Raw genomic sequence first — 19,965 nt, 5'->3', positions numbered from 1 at the left:
GAACAAGCTAGAGAAGTCTTTCTCTCATCCACTCACTCATTCAGCACATGCTAATACAACCACTCCTAGAGACTTTGACTAAGTGGTCAAGCTGGTGAATAGTGAGCAGCTTAGTTTCATTGGGGAAAGTGGTGAGAGACAAAGCTAGCCAGAGAGTGAGTGATAAGACCATGAAGGCCTTGTTCACCACTCAAGGACTGTGAGCTCTGCCCTGAGGTTGATAGAGAGCTACTGAAGGACTTTAAGCAAGTAAGCAACATTTTGAATTAGCATATGAAAAAGGGCTTGTTGGCACGTCTGTGAAAGATAAAGTAGAAGAGAAACAAAGTCATGAATTAAGTCAAAGGGTTGTTGTAAGAAATTGTTTCAGCTTAAACTGACACAATGGTTCATAGGATGTGGAAAAGGGGACAGAAAAGAGAGATCAAAACTGGGGGATCAGTCAGACGCATAGAGTGAAAAGAAAACTCTAGAAAGTGTCTCAACTTTTCATTTAGCAAACTGAAACAGAATGGCAGGTAAAACATGGGGTGTGTGTGAGTGTGTGCATGTGTGTGTGAGTTTGTGTGTTTAAGCTCTTTTCATCATAGAAATGGTGAGGATGAGAAAAATGAACCTCTTATGCCTAAGCCATTGTTAGGCAGATTTCTATTACTTGAAGTCAAATTTTCAATGAGATAAAGGAGGTTACTTATATAATAGGAAGGGAAATAACAATACATATGATCAAATCTGTAGATATAGCTATTGGATTAAAAAACATCTAAATAATGAAGGAATCAAAAAGACTTTTTAAACGTGATGAAGATATTTTGTCATAAATTAAATGTGAAAATTCTCTTAAAAGTAAGATACAAAAGTCATGCCCATTGAAGTCCAGAAGAAGATGGGCATGCCAACATGAAAAATCAGTAAGAAAAAGGAAGTGTGAGCACTGAAGAAGAACCAAAACAACCATTACTTGCAGACACTCTGCAAAATATAACAATGCAGAACAGTGACTTCGATAACTGATAATTGCAACAAAAATAAGAAGTCCATAGGATCATTGCAGCAAAACTGACAATATTGGAAAACGTGAGATTTTAGGATAAATTTCGGCAAACTTATACACTGAAAAACTGTTAAGTCATTGCAATATTAAAACTACCTATCTAATATGAAAAGTTTTCATGACATTATGCTGGGTATAAAATAAATTGAAAAACACTATGTGAGACCAGTTCCATTAAAATACTTACTTATATTTTCAGAAAAACTTTGTGTATGCTTTCCTTAACTTGCTAACAGTCACAAAATCACAACATATAATTAATCCAAATGGCCAAAGTTACATCAGAAATGTCACAAACTAAGCTGTCCTTTCCTCAAGGGGAGACCATCAGGATCCTTAAGGGTTTTTTTGGTCATTGTACTTGTTCTAAGCCTCATTGTTTTATATAGAGACACGTGGAAGCACTTGATTTATAATTTCAAGAAGAATCAAGATACAGGATCCCTGCTGCTGTTCAAATGAACTCAGCAGGGGTGCAGAACTTCACAATGAACCTTCTCTCTTCCCTGCTACCCTCAAGCAGAGTCCAGTTGCTTAGCAACTGGATAACCACAGGAGCATATGTGGTATACAATTTTTGGAAGTCTGACATTGGCTCATGGTGAAAAAATGTAATTCGATGGATAGAAAAACAAAACAAAACAAAACAAAACAAAGGCAAAGAAGAAGTGAGATGAAAGTCACCTGCATGTACATGACACAGCCACATGGGTTTTATACCTGCGTATTAGGATGTGCTGCCCAACAATGTGACATGGGAAATTCCTGAGATCCTGGAGCTTGGTCACATATTTTAAAGTATTATTCTGAGAATGTCCATAGCACCCTTTCTAACAATTATCTCTAAATTGTATTATTCATTATTCCAATTGTTTTCTCTTAATTATACTAAACTCACCTTCTGCTTTGCAATTTTCGTAATTAGCCACAGAAAACATTATGTTAAAAACTGTAGGTTTGCCTAACATTTATTTAAGTGGAAGAAATTTTTTGTAAGAACTATTTTCCACTTTTCTTAACCAACTTTATTTCCAGAAAATCCGAGAATCAGAAACATAAATATGAAGACTGAAGAAGCTGTACAGGCCAAAAATGTATTTCAAATGATTTGCATTTGCAGTGGCAACTGTTACAATAACCAAACACAAAACCAAGCCCCTTTCAGACAGAAATTTTAAAAATTACAAGGAAGTGACTTGAGTCTCCCCTTTTGACTCAAAATCATCTCCAAAAAAATGAAAAGCTCGAAGGATTAGAAAGTAAGTTGATAACAGAACCATCCAATGCATTGATAAGTGATCACACTCAATACCTATTAATGCTCCAGAACCATCCAATGCATTGATAAGTGATCACACTCAATACCTATTAATACTGCATAGAGTTTGGACAATTACAGCCCCGTCCAATTAAAATAAATATGCATGAAAATCTTAAACCATTGAATAACAAGCAAACTTAATTTTAAAACATGTCAAAACAAGGTCACTGATTTCTTCATGTTACTACCTTATGTCTGACCACATATTGAAAAAAGGGGAAGAAATCTCAAGGGTCATTTGCTGACTGCTTATCAATTAGATCAGAGCCTCTCCGAATGGGCTGATCTCTAATTATGTAACTGCGGAGTGATCAGAGGCAATGTCTTTGCCAATGCAATTAACATTTTTTATGTGAGATTAACAGGATTTGAATCACCTGCATAACTTGCTTACAAGATTAATCTCTCTTGGGACAGTGGTGTTGTTTGCCAGTTGTTTCTGTAAAGTACAGCCCTCAAGTAGTCAGTCTTGTCAATTTAGTTTCAAATTGGCATTTTGGACAAAATCCAACTTTATATGCAGCTATAATAAAGTAAAATGCCAAGTCTCGTTGTAGTTATGTCAAAAATAATCAGAAAGCAAATATACAATTTAACACAAAATACCATAAATCTGAAATGTGGTTGCATAGTATCTCTTAAGGTCCTTAGTTACATGAAAAAAATTAAGCGCCCAGCAAACAAATTTCTCTTTTTAACTGGATTCAGTCATCGAAAATGGCTTTAAAATTGTCAATGACTGTGTTATAACAGCTATTTCTCAAATGACCATAAAATTTTAAAAATAAACTTTGCTTAACATTATAAAACTAGTGTTATGGCAATAATTACATAGGTAGAGTTCTTTAAGTCCTGTAAGACCAAAGCTATGTAATAAAAGGACATTGGAGTTAACCACTGCTTGTAAACCTTATCTTGACTTCAGCTCAGCCAGAAAGACCTGCCACCCTGTAGTGTCAATTAAATTGGAAGTCAGATGGCCCTGGTAGGTCTCCTTTTATTTAACTGGGCATGTATGAGGTGAGGGTGGGTTTGATAGTCATGGAATGTGAATTATCATGCCCTTCCAGAAAAAGACTGAATGATAACGACCCGGCTGTCTGAATGTGATTAAATAAATCCTGACTGTATTCGTTTCTTTTTGGCTAGAACTTTACTTGCCTGAGAAAAATCATCCTATGAAGCAAAGACAAATATAGATAAATGTTCTCAGAGGAAAAAAAAAATGCCTCTCTCACCACCTATTAGAGGCAAAGTTTCATGTTATTGCTGATAACATGACATAAGAGTCTAGGTGAGAGCCCAGACTCTGTTCATTCCACCATTAGTATTTAAGCACTTAAACAGGGCATGGGACATAGTAGATGCTCAATAAATATACTTAAGAAAGGATTATATTGCCAACAACAATCGTAATAACAGCTCATGTTCTTAATACTTAAATTAATACCACATGCTATTAATAAAATACAGATATTTCTTAAAGTGTGGGTCCTAAGGATCTTCTCTCATAGCATTATCTCTGAATATCTCAACTACTCTCAGGTTATCAACTATTGTCTCTCAAAGACTGAAAACCAGCATCACAGCCCCAGTCTCTGTCCTTATCCTCCCCAAAATGGTTAGTTCTCAATCTGAACATCGTATGGTGAAAATAATCAGTTGGCACAGAGTTTCCAGTAATCTTTTTGAAGAATAACAATTAAATATGAATTAACAAAAATAGATCATGTGCCATTTGAAAAAAGCTTCCAGTGAAAAGACAAAGAACAATGTGGTATTTAGCCTTAGTGGTGGGGGATGGTGGGGAAGAGAAGCTAAGAGGAAATAAAGGCAGAGAAGCATCACAAGATAATTTTACTTTAAAAAAAGGGTTACTAAAATTCTGAGCTACGGCAAAAGAAACTATCATCAGAGTGAACAGACATTCTACAGAATGGGAGAAAATATTTGCAATCTATGCATCTGACAAAGGCCTAATATCCAGATGTACAAGGAACTTAAACAACTTTACAAGAAAAAACAAACAACCCCCATTAAAAAGTGGGCAAAGGACATGAACAGAAACTTCTCAAAAGAAGACATTCGTGTGGCCAACAAAGATGAAAAAAAGTTCAATATCACTGATTATTAGAGAAATGCAAATCAAAACCACAATGAGATACCATCTCATGCCAGTCAGAATGGCAATTATTAAAAAGTCAAGTAACAACAGATGCTGGTGAGGCTGCAGAGAAATAGGAACGCTTTCACACAGTTGGTGGAAATGTAAATTAGTTCAACTGTTGTGAAAGACAGTGTGGCGATTCCTTTAGGATCTAGAAACAGAAATACCATTTGACCCAGCAATCTATTACTGGGTATATACCCAAAGAAATATAAATCATTCTATTTTAAAGATACATGCACATGTATGTTCATTGCAGCACTATTCACAATAGCAAAGACATGGAATCAACCCAAATGCCCATCATAGACTGAATAAAGAAAATGTGGTACAAATACACCATGGAATACTATGCAGTCAGAAAAAGGAGTCAGATCATGTCCTTTGCAGAGACGTGGAAGAAGCTGGATGCCATTATCCTTAGCAAACTACTGCAGAAACAAAACCAAACAACACATGTTCTTACTTATAATTGGAAGCTGAACAATGGTAATATATGAACACATCGGGGTAACAACACACTGGAGCCTGACAAAGGGGCATGGTGAGGGAGAGTGTCAGGAAGAACAGCTAATGGATGTGGGACCTAATACCTAGGTGATAGGTTAATCTGTGCAGCAAAAACCACTATGGCACAAGTTTACCTAGGTAACAAACCTACGCATCCTGCACATGTACCTGGAAACTTAGTAAAAGTTGGGGAAAAAATAAAATAAAATACAAATTACAAAAACATACTCTCTGCTACAAAGGAACAGGATGCTATAAGTAAGAAGGAATTAGAGAAAAGAAAAACCAAGGAGGTTTAAAATCTAATTAATGAAAACATGTTTGACAAAGAAAAATTTAAAAAAAATTAAAAATTTCATTGAATTGTTTTAGTTGAGAGTTTTCAGATTGAGATTGCTTATCACTTATATAGAGAGGAAGATAAAAGAGTGTCAAACTAAGGTAATGTATTGAACCATTTCAGAACACTGGGGTAAAGAGAGTACCAAACATTTGGAAAGAAAAAAAAAAAAAGAAAGAAAACTGATCACATACAAAGATACAGGAATCAGAATCACAGATTTCTCAAGAGCATCATGAGAAGCTAAATGATGTTAGAGTCACAACTTTAATATTCTAAGCAAAAATATTATTTAAGTTAAATTCCCTAACTAAAGTATAATTCTAAACTAGAACTCTAAAGTTTGGATAGAGTAAAGGAGTTTTGGTTGGAATGTGCTCCCAGCTTCAGCCAAGCAGAAAGAAGTTGAGAACCCCCCTTCTGAAAAGAGGGGTTCACCAAGAAACAAACACAGCATGCAGAAAACAGAAGATCCAACATTGCAGATGAGGAAGACAAAATCAGAATCAGGTTTATGGGGTAGACCTAAGGAATAGCTAACCAAGTCAGATCAGGCAGCCTCAGGGAAGGCTGTAGTGAAGGGGACTTAATAGCTAAAGTCTAAAAAAATAGATTAGAGAAGATTTTATAGTTCCTGTTAGAGAGTTCAAGAATTCATGACAGGTATAGACAAGCATAAGTAAATGGGAAAAGGGGTTTATTATTAATTCAAAGAAGAACCAAAAGAGTACCAGAAAAGAAATATGGTCATAATATTATAACATTCAACTCACAGTCAATAATATTTACATGGCTATAGTAACTCAAATTCTGAATATTAATATAACCAATGTTTCTGAAGTTCATATACTAAAAAGAGAAAAAGAAGGAAAAGTGGAGGTGAGAAGGTGGGGAAGGAGATATAAGTGGGCCAAATCGTCATCTTCCATAATAGGAAGTCAAACAATATATGACATTGATACAATGATAAATAGCAGGTTAAGCACATATTCAGAAATACAGAAACAAATCCCAGAAGAACTAGATAAAACAGAATGTAAAATGATGAGAAATGTGTGTGTGTGGGCGAGACAGTGTGTGTGTGTGTGTGTGTGTGTGTGTGTGTTGGGGCAAGAGATTCCTGTATTTCATTCTAAGTTTTGTAATATTTATTATGTTTTACAAATGTTACACATAAAATAAGTTTTCATGTATTGCATTGATAAACACCTAAAAATCATTTTAAAATCCACATGTCATTTTTAAAACCCAGTTGAATTTTGGATAGCAGTTCTCTGAGATCTACTCATAATTAGAAACTGAATGATTTACTTCAACTCTACTTTCTTTGCCATCCGGGATCTTTAGAGCTTAACATATGTAAACTTCCAGGGCTATTCTTCAGGAAGGTGTATAGATTAGCCATAGATGTGAGTGCTATTGTAGACTATGATACCTACTTCTAATTTTTAGATTTGATAATGCCCAGTTAATTAGGATGTTATTTCATGGCCAAAAAATATTAGAAGATCAACCACAATACGTGATTTGTGGAGAATGGCACAGTAACTTTTTAAAATTAGGTCACACTGATCATATCTTTGATATGACCAAATGGCACATTTAAAATATATACTGTTGAAATATTAAACTATAAAACTTCAAAGTCCAAGCCCACTAGAATCAAAATACTTAAAGAATTGAGAAATTCCTTTTCCTAGCAATATGTCTCGGAAAGTAGATAGCTATTATATTGAAAAAAAAAAACTTTAATCCTTTCACTGTTTTTCTTGGCATTTACAAGTGAATTACATTTCTTGAACAATTAAATGTTATTTTACTTATACATATACTTATTTTTTTGAACAACAAAATGTTACTTGTTCTGTATAACATATCTTAAGGTAAAGATTGAATTGCAAAGGACATTTAAAAACCTTCTGTAGCTACAGAATGGTTATAGTAGCCAGACCTTTAAAAGTGAAATTGCTGCTCCATGAAAATAAAATTGTATGAAGTATAATCAATTTTACTTATGTAAACATTAAGTCAAAACTGATAATATGTAACAATGCTAAAATATAAAGAGTTTTATTGGAAAATGTGTATTAGATGTAGGAGTACCAGCGTAAAATAAAGAAGATCTCTCTATTAATAGTACACTGTTTCTTTTACATTCTCTAAGAATAAGGAGCCAAGATACAGAAGGGGTTTCTCGGGCAATACTTGTCACATCCTTGATTTGGACCATCACTTTCTTTGTTGTTGTTTTTCTTTTGGATTTGGATGTTGTTTTCTTACCAATAATGGAAAGTTAGTTTTTCCCTCAACTTAATCTTGTACTTATCACCCCTCAGGTCAGTTCTGACTAGCTTACACCATCTAATAAACATTTCTCAGTTTCCTAAATCAATTCTGCCAGGGGAACTGCCTCTAGACAAATTCAGTCTCTTTGGATGATAGCTATTTTCGAAATAATTTAGAAGTTCTCACATAACTCTTGACATGTTTAGGAATCCCCAGTAGTTCTCATCATTTCTTTAGGGAAGGTACAGTAAATATTTCATGAGGATGTCTCATTAGTGTTAAGTCTAATTGCTTCAGTAATGACATTAAACTCTTTCAATTTCCTTCTGAAGGCAGTCTATGCTGTAGTAATACAGCTTTTTTTTTTTTTTCTATTCCAGAGTTTGTGGTAGTTACAGAAAAACAGCAACGAGTGTTTCTTTAAATAGAAGAGCTGTACTTGTGGGCTTTCAATGCTAACGTTCAGTGACCACTAATATCATATCTTCCCAGGCAAAACTGTATTTTATTCATTACACAGTGGAGCACATCTTGAGACTCTTACAGAGGACTGCATGAAAGGAAGGGGCAAACTCAAACTTGTCTGAGCTCTGCAGGATAGAAATCTACATGCACACTTTGAACAATTTTAGTTTTTCTATTCAATTCCTTTAACGAATTATGGGATTTCTCCTAGCTTTGTCATTTGGGACTTCAAGCTGCTTAGTAGCCGCAGGGAGTGTTACCAGAGATTACCCGGTGCTCAGAATGATTGAAAGGAGAGGTCTGCATTCTGGTACACATGCATAAAGCACAATCTTAACACTTGAAAAATCGCAGACATCTTGATACAGTTCTTTCTATAGTGGCACTCCCATTACACCATGGGATGGCATCTCCCAAACTAGCAAAATAAGTTTCTTTAGGGACCTATGCAGGGCTTTGGTGCCACACTTGGGTGTGTTCTGAGTAATGACCACAAATAGGGATTTTATATCATGCACAGAAGTAGAGGATTATTTTACTGGTACTGAAAAATAATTTACACATCACAATGATATTTTTGCTCTTAAAATATCACCTAATATCTGCAATAGTAAAATGTGTAATGAAGATTGTATATATACACATGTACATATACATACATACATATATGTACACGTATGTGTGTGCATGTGTGTGTCTATAAATGTGTGTCTATACAGAGGTTTGAATAGAACTTCTGTGTATTCTAAAAGAGTGTTTAATTTTTTAGTATATTTAGCATATCTGTTTTCTCCATTTTTTTTTGTCATTTTATCTCTCTTTCAATCTTCCACAGTTGCCTTGTAGTATTTTCCTTACATTTGTTTCCTTGACCATCTTTGTCCCCAGTTTTCTCCTTTCTGATACTTTATCCACCATTTATGTGATATGGTTCTAATCAGTTTTTAACCTATTAATTGCATTTATCCAGCTAAGGAGAGCCTTGGTTCTTAAAGTTGAAGGAACAGGAATATCATAACAAAATATCTCATTTTAGGGGTCCTTTTTGTAATTTTGAATTTATATGTGTGCATACATAGTATTTTTATCAATAGTTGAAATTATAAATACTTCAGTTGGAATTTCTAAAAACTGGGAAAACAAGTTTTTTTGTACTATACTCTCTAATTTTTAAAAATCCTTACCCTGTGTCTTGCACATAATAGCTACCTGATAAATGCATGAGAGTGGAATGAGTGATAAACTTTAGATAGATGTAATATCTCAAATAGGCTTTGAGAAAGAACATATTTTTACCTTTTGATGAACTCCAAAATCTAACAAATATATGAACAATGTAAGTTAACTGAAGCTTCAAATAATTTTTTCTTTACATCAAAGCTTTTATTGGAAAGCCAGAAAACAAGATAATTCTAATTTGTCACTGCTTACCAAAAGTCATGAGTAACTGTCCTTATATGGCCCAGGTTTTAATGTTAGTAATACTTAAAAGCAAAAAAAAATTGATAAAAATTAAAAAATTATAATTTAGAAGAAAGTTTTACCAAAGACAGTCAGCTCTGCTGGGTCACTGTCCCTTTCTCCCACCATGTTGGTACCAACACAAGTATACATCCCTGCATCACTTTTCCTGGTATTGGAGATCATCAGTTTTCCACCACGGATCTGTTATAATCAAACAAAAAGAAAAGAGAAGGGAAAGAAAAAGGAACAGAACAGAAAATAAAAGGTCATTAATAAATAGTTTTGAGTATTTAAGCATATTTGTTTCCCAAAGGAAAAATCTCTCCCATTATTTTGGCATTTGTAGGTGTGCTTTCTTTTCTTAAATTCACCCTCAGTATATATTTCCATACTTTCTTCATAAAAATATTTTTTAAGGCAGCTGTCCTCTCTTTCCTGATCCTATTTTGAGTCTTGTGACTGACCCCACTAAATCCCAGTAGTTAGTCCTCACACTGAAATTCATCTGAATAAACTGCTATTGTCATTTGTCATCAGAAACACTGATATTCATTTAAAATAATCTAATAAAACCCATCTGAATCAGAGGGATTCAGAAAGTATATATATATGTGTGTGTGTATATATATACTTTCTGAATATATATATATATATATATATATATATATATATAGGCAGTATTCTGGACACTTAAGAGACAGTAGTAAATCAAATGGTAAAAATCTTTGTCTCCCTAAAATTCACATTTCAACTGTTAGTATTAATCATCTTTGTCTCATATTACTTGTATTGAAGAGATAATTCTTGATGAAAATGGCAGGTTGGATAAAAACAAACACAATTTATAAAATGGTAATATGTATTGGTATAAATCATTAGCATCTAATAGGTTCCCCTTCAAGATTTCTTAAATGAGAAGCATTTATTGGCTGATAAAAACAAATGCAATAATATTAAAATATGTATTTGCTAAAGAGAACATTAAAGCAGAGTTAGGCTTTCAGTAAATGTATAACTCAGTTTCTTTTCCAGTTTTTTTTTTTTTTTTGGTATTCATTTAATTCAATATTAGCTTTACAAGGATTGAGTGTTCTTGAAGAAATACAAGATAAGAACATGTTGGTTTTCTCCATTATTTTTTAATTTCACAGGCAAAAACAACTCATGTAGGTTGGCTCTTATCAGAGATGTTTCAAGATTTACAACTTGTCATGCTATAGAAAGGAATTTTCAACTTTTTTTTTACATAGGTGGAAAAGACCATTAACCTGTTCTCAATTCTGTCTGAGAATTGAGAATAGAATAGAATAAAATGAGAGCTTATAAAAATGGCTATGAAGGTCATTTCTCCTCCCCCTTGAAGCTGAGAGCTAGGTAATACGACTTGATTTGACCAATGGAACTAAAGCACATATTTCCCTGGAAGAAAGGTTCTTGTACATTGTGTCTTGCCTTCTCTTGCTGAGTTGGAACCCTGAGACCAACATGGGAACCTACTGAACTAGCCTGCTGGAAAATTAGAGATCATAAGGAGGGGAACCAAGATATCCAGCTGAGAGTCAACCAATTGCCCGACTTGTGAGGAAGGTCATCCTGGATTATTCAGCTGCCAGCACTCCTTTAAATAGGCAAGAGCTAAATGCTATAAATATAAACTACCAATCCTTAAACATTGGCTGATTTTACTCCATCATTGGGAGCACATTTTCATAAACTTGGTACCTAAGCAAGCCCACTGAGAACAAAACTCTCTTTGGTAATGTCAATCTCACAGTGTTAACAGTCAGACTCGTGTTGGGTCTCAGAAAATGATACCCCAAAATGTGGTGCTTTGGCTTTCTGAGCACTTTGAATTAAAGGAAATCGTAAGTCCTCAGAAACTTCCTTAACATCAATGTCTCTCTGACATTCCTTTGTTTCTGTCCCCTCCTTTGCCCCAAGAACAGAGAGGGGAGCTTGCTAAAGTTCCCTTATCTGACTGAGAAAAGGTCTTCCAAAAGAAACACAATTGCCCTAAATCCCCTGTCTGAAATCTCATTAACCTGTAAAGATTAATTACCAAAGAAGAAACTAAAGGTCATTACCATGCCTACTGGACAGACTGTTCAACTATTCTTCTTGGGGTTGTCATCTGAGAGACTTTATCTACGTAATAAGAAAACCTTTGTTTGCAGTGCAGTTCTGCCCCTCACCTTCCCAGAACTTGTTACCACCTCTTCCAGAGGTCAGAGGAACTTTGTCTCAGGCTATTGTCTATTTGTTGGGCCCATTCATCTTCTATGAAGATCATTTAATCTTCCTCTGAAATTGCCTACTATCCCCACTTCCCTCATCCTATGAAGAGGGTAATTAAGCATCAACCATCTATCCCTTCTTTGAGTTTTATACTTTGTATGATTCCCTTGCACTTACATATAAATATTTTTCTATGCTTCTCCTTCCATTAAACTGTCTATTGCCAGTTTATTTCAGCGGACTAAAAGACTTAAATCTTTGAAGGGTGAAGGGAAAAATTCTCTTTTCCTCTATACCAGAAACACATGAATATACATTGTTATCTGTTCTACAGCCTATCTGGTTCTGTTTTATGTTGTAATCACACTGTGTACATTGGCCGGGTGCGGTGGCTCACGCCTGTAATCCCAGCACTCTGGGAGGCCAAGGTGGGCAGATCATGAGGTCAGGAGATTGAGACCATCCTCGTTAATATGGTGAAACCCCATCTCTACTAAAAAATACAAAAAATTAGCCGGGCGTGGTGGCGGCACCTGTAGTCCCAGCTACTTGGGAGGCTGAGGCAGGAGAATGGCATGAACCCGGGAGGCAGAGCTTGCAGTGAGCCGGGATCGCACCACTACACTCCAGCCTGGGCAACAGAGCGAGACTCCATCTCACACACACACAAAAATTATATATACATATATACATATATATAAAGACTATATATATATTAATATATCAATACTTTATAGATTTTTTATTAAAATGGCACATTTATTCAGCCAAATGAGAAATTATCTTAAATTAAATATATTCACTCTCAGTTGTACTGAATATAAAAATTTTACTACTGAATAATATCAGAAAGTTAAGCAATTATATACTATTTCTGTGGGTTGGTTCTCACTTAAAAACTTCACATATGAATATTGCATGGATCCTCTGAAGAAATAAAATGATGACATGCCATTCCCCTGTTTCTGTGTGTTTCATTTTGAATATTAATCAACTGATGAATCTGATTATAAATTTCCTTTGAAAACAGTTATTTTTCCGCATGAGCTAACATGCAGAATCAGTCAGCTATTTTGATTTCAATTTTATTTCATATCTATTCAATCTGCTTTTAAATCAATTCATGTATAAAATTTTACTGTTATAAATATTATTTAATTGGAAAAACTGGAAACAGCATTTGAGATATTCATCACCTTAAATTATTTTCACTTATAATTTTTGAAAATGGTGCAAAATTAGATGTAGTTAATGTGGCTTATGGCTATCATTTATAGTTTAACACTCATGTACTGCATGGCTAACAGAAGCTTCTGGAGTTTTTATAAAAGAGCTATAACATCCGCTGGGCACAGTGGCTCACACCTGTAATCCCTGCACATTGGGAGGCTGAGGTGGGTGGATCATGAGGTCATGAGATGGAGACCATCCAGGCCAACATGGTGAAACCCTGTCTATACAAAAATCACAAAAATTAGCTGGGCGTGGAGGTGCCCGCCTGTAGTCCCAGCTACTTGGGAAGCTGAGGCAAGAGAATCACTTGAAACCAGGAGGCGGAGGTTGGGGTGAGGGAGATCGCACCACTGCACTCTGGCCTGGGCGACAGAGCAAGACTCCGTTTCAAAAAAAAAAAAAAAAAAAAAAAAAAGCCAAATATTGCAGGGTAAAGATACAATTCAGATTGGTGCAATTAATATTTCATATACTCTGGATTTACATAATTTTTGTCTGTTATAGTCTCATCCACATGTTTTTAAATCTTTTCAAGGCAGTATAAATTGTAATTAACATTCAAAAACAATTATATTAATAATAAGTTAAAGGATAAAATACATCTATTTTGTATTTTGAGACTGAAAATTCAATCTCTCTGGGCCATGATTTTAATTTAACTCACGCTTATTCTTTCTTCCTTGTCATCAATTCGAACTTTGTCTTTTTTCCAGTAGATGGTGGGTTCTGGGTGTCCCCGGGGAGGCTGGCACTCCAGGATTGCAGGCTCTCCAGCTGCCACTACAACATCTGTGGGGTTTTGTCGGAAGTCATCTCGTAACACTGAGGAAAAATAATTACAGGAAAAGAAAACTCAGCGACGGTAACTAAAGCTTTCGGTTGTACAAGGTCACTTCAAGTCTTGTTTACCTTGTTCTAGTAAAAATCGCCTGGATTTTTACTGAGAACATAGCTACATCCACCTTAAAATATTCTAGAGCCAACATAAATGATCATCAACAGGAGAATGGCTGACTAAATGATCGTGCACCTTTGGTCAAAAATTCAATTTTAAAAATGAAATAAGTCAAAAAATGAGAAATATTCATGTACAGTTGTGTGATTGATTAAAAAAGCAAGGTGCAGAACGCTTCATTAGTATGATTCTATTTTCTACACAGAAACTCATATGTGTGTGTGTGTGTGTGTGTGTATATATATATATATACGCACGTGGTTTGTGAGCCTGCAAGCCTAATGGTCTGTGAGGGAAAGTGGGGTGAGAATTCTTTGAGGAAGTCCTTTCTCATGACATGAACATAGACAAGATCCACACTGTTTTCATTACACTTCAGAAGACAGACTCATAGTTCACCCTTGCAGCGCACTAGCACCCACGTACGCAGGGCTACATTTTCATTCTCTCTGCAACTCCACCTGCCGAGTGACATCTGGGCAGCGTGACATTCAGGGCAGAGATATCCCTTATAGCAGTTTTGCCTGTCTGAAATTTCCTTCCTTTCATTAAGGAGAACAGCAGGTTGGGCCTCCGCTGTAACCACCGAAAATCTGGCATGCCTGCCTCTCCAAATGTCACCTATCTATCTACTTGTGCTTCTCTGCTCCTGACAAGATGAAAAGCCTGGAGAGATGGCTCAGCCCTAGAGGACTGCGTTTATGTGGTAAATCAGAGCTACGTCAATTTTAGGGTAAACATTCAAAAAAGTAGTTGAGATCAGCAAATGTACCACATACTACAACTGCCTCTGCTTTTCCTGACCGGCTTCACTGTTTCTGTGCTTGGACATCCAACACTGACAAGTTTGGTTCCAAAGTACCTCGAGGTAAAATGAACCTACACACACACGCATGCACACACACACACAGACACACGCACACATCGAGCTGTTTGAAATCAACATTAGGCAGCTTGTGGTAGCCTGGTATGTAAATCACGTGCTGTGAGTGGGGATGAGGTCAAACCAACTGCCCTCCGTGTCCTATAATGAGACCCACTTCAGCACTCTGCTTCTTTGTTGTGCCAAGTCTGTAGGTTAATTGTCATTCTCCAAATAAATAAAACTCCCTGTCCTTAAAAGAGCTCCAGAGAGACAACTCAGTGACTTCCAGGGTTTTTCTTTTCTCGTCTCTTGCAACACATCCTTTAACACGGTTTTCCATCTTAATGAAGTCATGGCCCTTTATGAGATTAGAGAACCTGTCTCTTATTGAAGGAGCAGTAAGAAATAATTCAGCACAAATTGTTCACTCTCAGTTTATAAGCTGATTAATTTACTGCTTTCACTGCTAAAGAAATGTGTTCCATTTTAGCACTGTGAACTGCATATTTTTGGCCCCCTTGTCTAACTGGCAAGAAAGGTGTGATTTGTATGCATAAGGATTTGCTTCTGAATGGGCTGAGGAAAGCGTGCATTTAAATGTGACATTCATGCAACTGATGAGAAGGGGTTAACACTGTGGTTCCCTCTTGCAGGTAAATCCTCCAGGGAGAGCAAGCTGGTGACTCATTTATATTCTAGATACAGAACAGCTGCCTATTTATGCAACGTTAAGAAGTGCAAAAATATGGTAACAGGGTGATGAGCACCCCTACAATATCCGGTACTGGCAACAAATGGTGTTTTGGCAGGCCCTCGATCTGTTCCAAAATGGCACATCTGGCCAGTTGAAGGGCCTTCTCCAGATCTGGTCTCCTAAAAAATGGTATGCCAAAAAGCCTAAGCACAAATGGTATTTAAGACCATTGCAAATCATTCAGAAATACAATGTTACACCAATTTGCTACAATCCATTTTTTTTAAAAGGCCCTTTGACATGGAAAAAGAAGAAAAACATCATAACAAACTAAAAGGACTGCTACTCTTTAACAATAAAACATGTGTTTATGGCATTCAACAAAAAGGGGGAAAATGACTCCAATTTGCAAATGAAGCCAAGAAATCTAACATCAACTGTAATTTTAGGCTTTCAGACTATTCAGCCAGAGAGTAGGGTGAGATAATGATATAATTGATACCGTACCCTCTTCAACTTGTAATATGCTCTTTGGGGTTTGTATAGCACTCAGTATATCCGTTTGTGTTTGGTGATATCATTTATTTTACCCTAAGTCTTCAGGATATTGTTTCTTCTCTCTCTTTCAGGTGAACAACATGCTTTTCAGCAGGTTCCAGCACAGCAAGCCTAGAACTTATTTTTAGAAAAAGGAGTAAAATCATTTTTACTCTTCTCAAATTTTGAAGGAAGATATGTATATTCTGATATTTGTTTATGTGTTTCTGGGGTCTGTATGTACATTCATAAATGTAACAAAAGTAAAATAACATCTCTCGCTTCCCATTTTTGTGCTAATTATTAATTTCTGCCTTGGGTTTTGCCCTGTGCTCTTTATCTGAGCCGATAAAGACAAGAAAGTGTTAGCCACGGTGAAGTATTCCCATGTGTTGGATGAAGAGAACTGAAATGGTCTTGTAAATGTAGAAAATAGCAAAGCAATTTCAAATTGTAAATGTGTGTGTGCGTGTGTGTGTGTGTGTATTCCCCCTAAATCCTCTACCCTAGAAAGAACTGAAAACTATATTGTCAAGTGTGGCTTGACAAGTATGTCAAAAGAAGAGCACATACCGCTGTGTGTGTTACCCTAATTCTCCATAAAGTCTTTACATATGATGAAGAGAAAGAAATCCGAAGAGAGGGTAGCAGTACGTTACGTTTCAAAGAAAAACGATATGCTGTTTCCATAATGGCTGCGTTAATTTACATTTATAGCAAGTCGTAGGGGCCAAGGAAAAGCCTCCCCTTTGCCCTCTGATGCTTCACTGAAAAATCAACTCACAAAAAGCAGATTAGTTGGAGAAAAGGTATATAATGTATTAGCGTGCCCTGAGGAGAATCACAGAGTAATTGTCTAGTATCGCTACGGTACACCAATGTTATATACTCTGTTTCTTAGGGGAAAGAGAGATGAGGAAGTATAGATACTTTTTAGGCGGATTCAATAAGCTTAAAGAACATACAACAGCCTGGGACAAAGTCTTTTCAGCTCACAAAGGGACCTTGGTTTTGAGGAAAGTTTGCCCAGGTTTGCTGTCCGACTTCAGTCTTCCTTCCTGCAATATCGTTTGAGCTCATGAGCATTCAGGGAAGGGCCAGAGGCAGTGGTTTTCTTCTCTGGTAGGTGCGGACTTTAGGCAGGTAAGAAACTCTGGAGAACAGCTTCATCCTGTGCTTTGAGACACAGAGGACTGAGAGACGGGGGTTTGGAGGAGGAAGGTCAGAGAGATCTTGAGGCTTCCTCTTCAGTTCAGCATGTCCAAGTGCTGCTATAGGAGCTAGAAATTACGTAGGCAGATAGTGAGGGCAAACCAGTCCTCAGCGAGGCCTCCCTTTCAACAAAAAACAGCCCCAAATAATTTCTAACAAAGGGCAGCCTGTAAAACCGAGCTGCAGACATAGAGAAGCAAGCCAGAAGCTTGCACGGTGAATGCTGGCAGCTGCGCCAACACAAAGGGATACCTGGAAGCCAAGTCTGTTTAACACCGAGGCTCCGCCTTCCGCTTTTTTTTTTTTTTTTTTTTTTTTTTTTTTTGTCACCACAGGTGCAGTAAAGGAGCAGGCAACATGCTGCCAGCCAGGTAGAGAACTCACCCGCATAATAAAGGTTACGGTGGGGTGGCCAACTTCTTCACACGCTATGTAAATGACACACCTGTCCCACCTTATCCTTCAAACCCTGTGGGAATCAGACATCGTGTCCTCAAGCTCATCTGTAAAACCAGCCGCCTCTGGTCGCCAACTGGGAGGTGTGCTCGGAACCCTCCCTCTGCACAAGGGAGCGTTTGTCCTTTGCCTGTTAAACTTCTGTTCTTAAACTCACTCCCTGTGTGTCCCTGTCCTTGATTTCCTTGGCATGAGGCAACGAACCTCAGATATTCGAACCCCAGACACTGCTTTAGTGACATATTTCAGGGTATCAGTTTCTGAGCCCCAACAAACTATACAAGGGTCTGCTTTTCTCAACACCCTTACGGACATTTATCTTTCATCTTTCAGACAATAGCTTTTCTAACAGGTGTACATTGTACCCAGTAAATACATAAGACATACGATTGCTTGTCAAATAAAAATACAATTCTTAAAATTTCATTTAAAAAGAAAAAGGACACAGTAGGTACATTTTAATACAGAACTTGCTTGCAGATCTAAGATAGAATACAGGGTTCAAATCTCTGTGGAGTGGGGTGGGGGAATAGGTAAATGGCCAGAACCCAAATATTCATTTCCATATGTGAGCTGGAAAACACATATAAATAGTTCACTTAGCTAATCATAATATAACCTGAATTATATTTGCCTGTTTTTTACATTGGGAGGCCGGTTGACTTAGGAAATTATTTTGGAAAATTGGAACATTCTAAATTACTAGAGGACTTGATACAATATAGTTCACATCTGTGACATAGAGATTTCTGACAAATTAAAATTCTGCAGGTATGTATTGAATGTTGTAATGTGCTCAACACTCTCCTATGAATCGGTTAACAAATATATTAACAAGAATGTCATGAATGACAAGTGCCTGTGGTAGGCCCTTGCTCTATTCTCCAATGGTCACTCCCTTCTGTTATTTATTCCCTTTGTATATCCCCTCCCCTTGACATGAACTAGACCTAGTGATTTACCTTTGATGAACAGAATGTTACAAAGTGATAGGATGCCACTTCCAAGATCAGGTTATAAACGATTGCGACTTGCATGTTTTAGCGCTCTCTCTCTCTCTCTCTCTCTGTCTGTCTCTCATTGGGGCTTAGAAAATGACACCCCAAAATATGCCACTTTAGACTTTAAACTAAGAGCACCCACTGAATAGCTAATAGAAGAAAGGGCTTTCTCTAACGATCCCCTGTCTACCTAAAGATCCTGTCGTCCAGAAGATATTCAATTATTTGAATTCCTTTCTCAGATATCTCATTAACCAGGGGAAACTGGTGCATACTGCAGGAGGAAAGACCAGAGTCGACACTGCACCCAGAGCCCAGGGAAACTTTGTCCCAGGCCACCCTTTGTTCTTCAGACCCATTCATTTCCTCAAAAAATCACTTATTCTTCTAAAATTGCCTGTATCTCCCACTTCTTTCTCCTCTGTGAAGAGAATAATTAAGCTTCAAGTATTTGACCTTTCTTTCAGTCTCATATTTTGTGTGGCTTCTATGCACACGTGTGCGTAGTAAATATGTAGCCTTTTTCTCGTGTTAATATGTCTACTGTCAGTGTATTTCAGCAGACTAAGTTATTGAATCTTTAGAGGGAAAGTCTGAATTCCTCTCTTACTCTCTTTCACATACTTCCTCTGATCATGCAGGGTGCCATGTTGCAGAATGGAGAGGCCTGTTTGGCAAGGATATGAAGTCACCAACGCCTGGCAAGAAACCAAGGCCCTCAGTCCAAACACCCTTGAGGACTCAAGTCACCACTGAATTTTGTAGCAATTTGTTACGGAGCAACAGGTAACTAACAGAGTGCCTTTAAAAAGTTTTATGTCCAGCTATGATTTTAGAGCTTATATCTTTGACTCCTGGTTCCTTATAATCCCATATTCTTTCCCATCCCAAACCCTGTCTGTTTTGTCTTAAATCAATAGTTCTTAGAATTTTTTTTTAACCTCGGTCTAGGCAAATCACTACATAGTCATTTCCATCTTAGTTTATTAAAACAAATTAGTAATGACAATGAGGTGAGATTGTATAATTAATGGACTTCTGAAAGATATATTTCTAAACCACAATGTGCACATGACCCCAAAGAAGTTATTAGAAGGGTAAAGCCTAAAATGTTACTGATAAAAGAATTGGCACACATCACTGACTAAAGAATACTATCTACAACCAACT

The 19,965-nt window shown here is 36.7% G+C and overlaps 1 protein-coding gene across 9 annotated transcripts in view; it reads right to left on the bottom strand.

The window, feature by feature from the left end:
• The window catches only part of ROBO2 (roundabout guidance receptor 2), a 1,748,812-nt gene that overhangs the window by 161,323 nt on the left and 1,567,524 nt on the right, over nt 1-19,965 (bottom strand). For all 9 annotated transcript variants that reach the window (XM_017954070.3, XM_017954059.3, XM_017954063.3 and 6 more), the window contains 2 exons: nt 13,740-13,897; nt 9,688-9,808 (listed from right to left, as the gene is read on the bottom strand). In XM_017954070.3, coding sequence (XP_017809559.2) covers nt 9,688-9,808; nt 13,740-13,897 — 279 coding nt within the window. The remainder of the gene's footprint in view (nt 1-9,687; nt 9,809-13,739; nt 13,898-19,965) is intronic.

This window comes from Papio anubis, chromosome 2, assembly GCF_008728515.1.
Source record: "Papio anubis isolate 15944 chromosome 2, Panubis1.0, whole genome shotgun sequence".
Taxonomy (NCBI): domain Eukaryota; kingdom Metazoa; phylum Chordata; class Mammalia; order Primates; family Cercopithecidae; genus Papio; species Papio anubis.
Note: the sequence above shows the minus strand (reverse complement) of the source record. Positions and strands in the feature narration are given on the sequence as shown.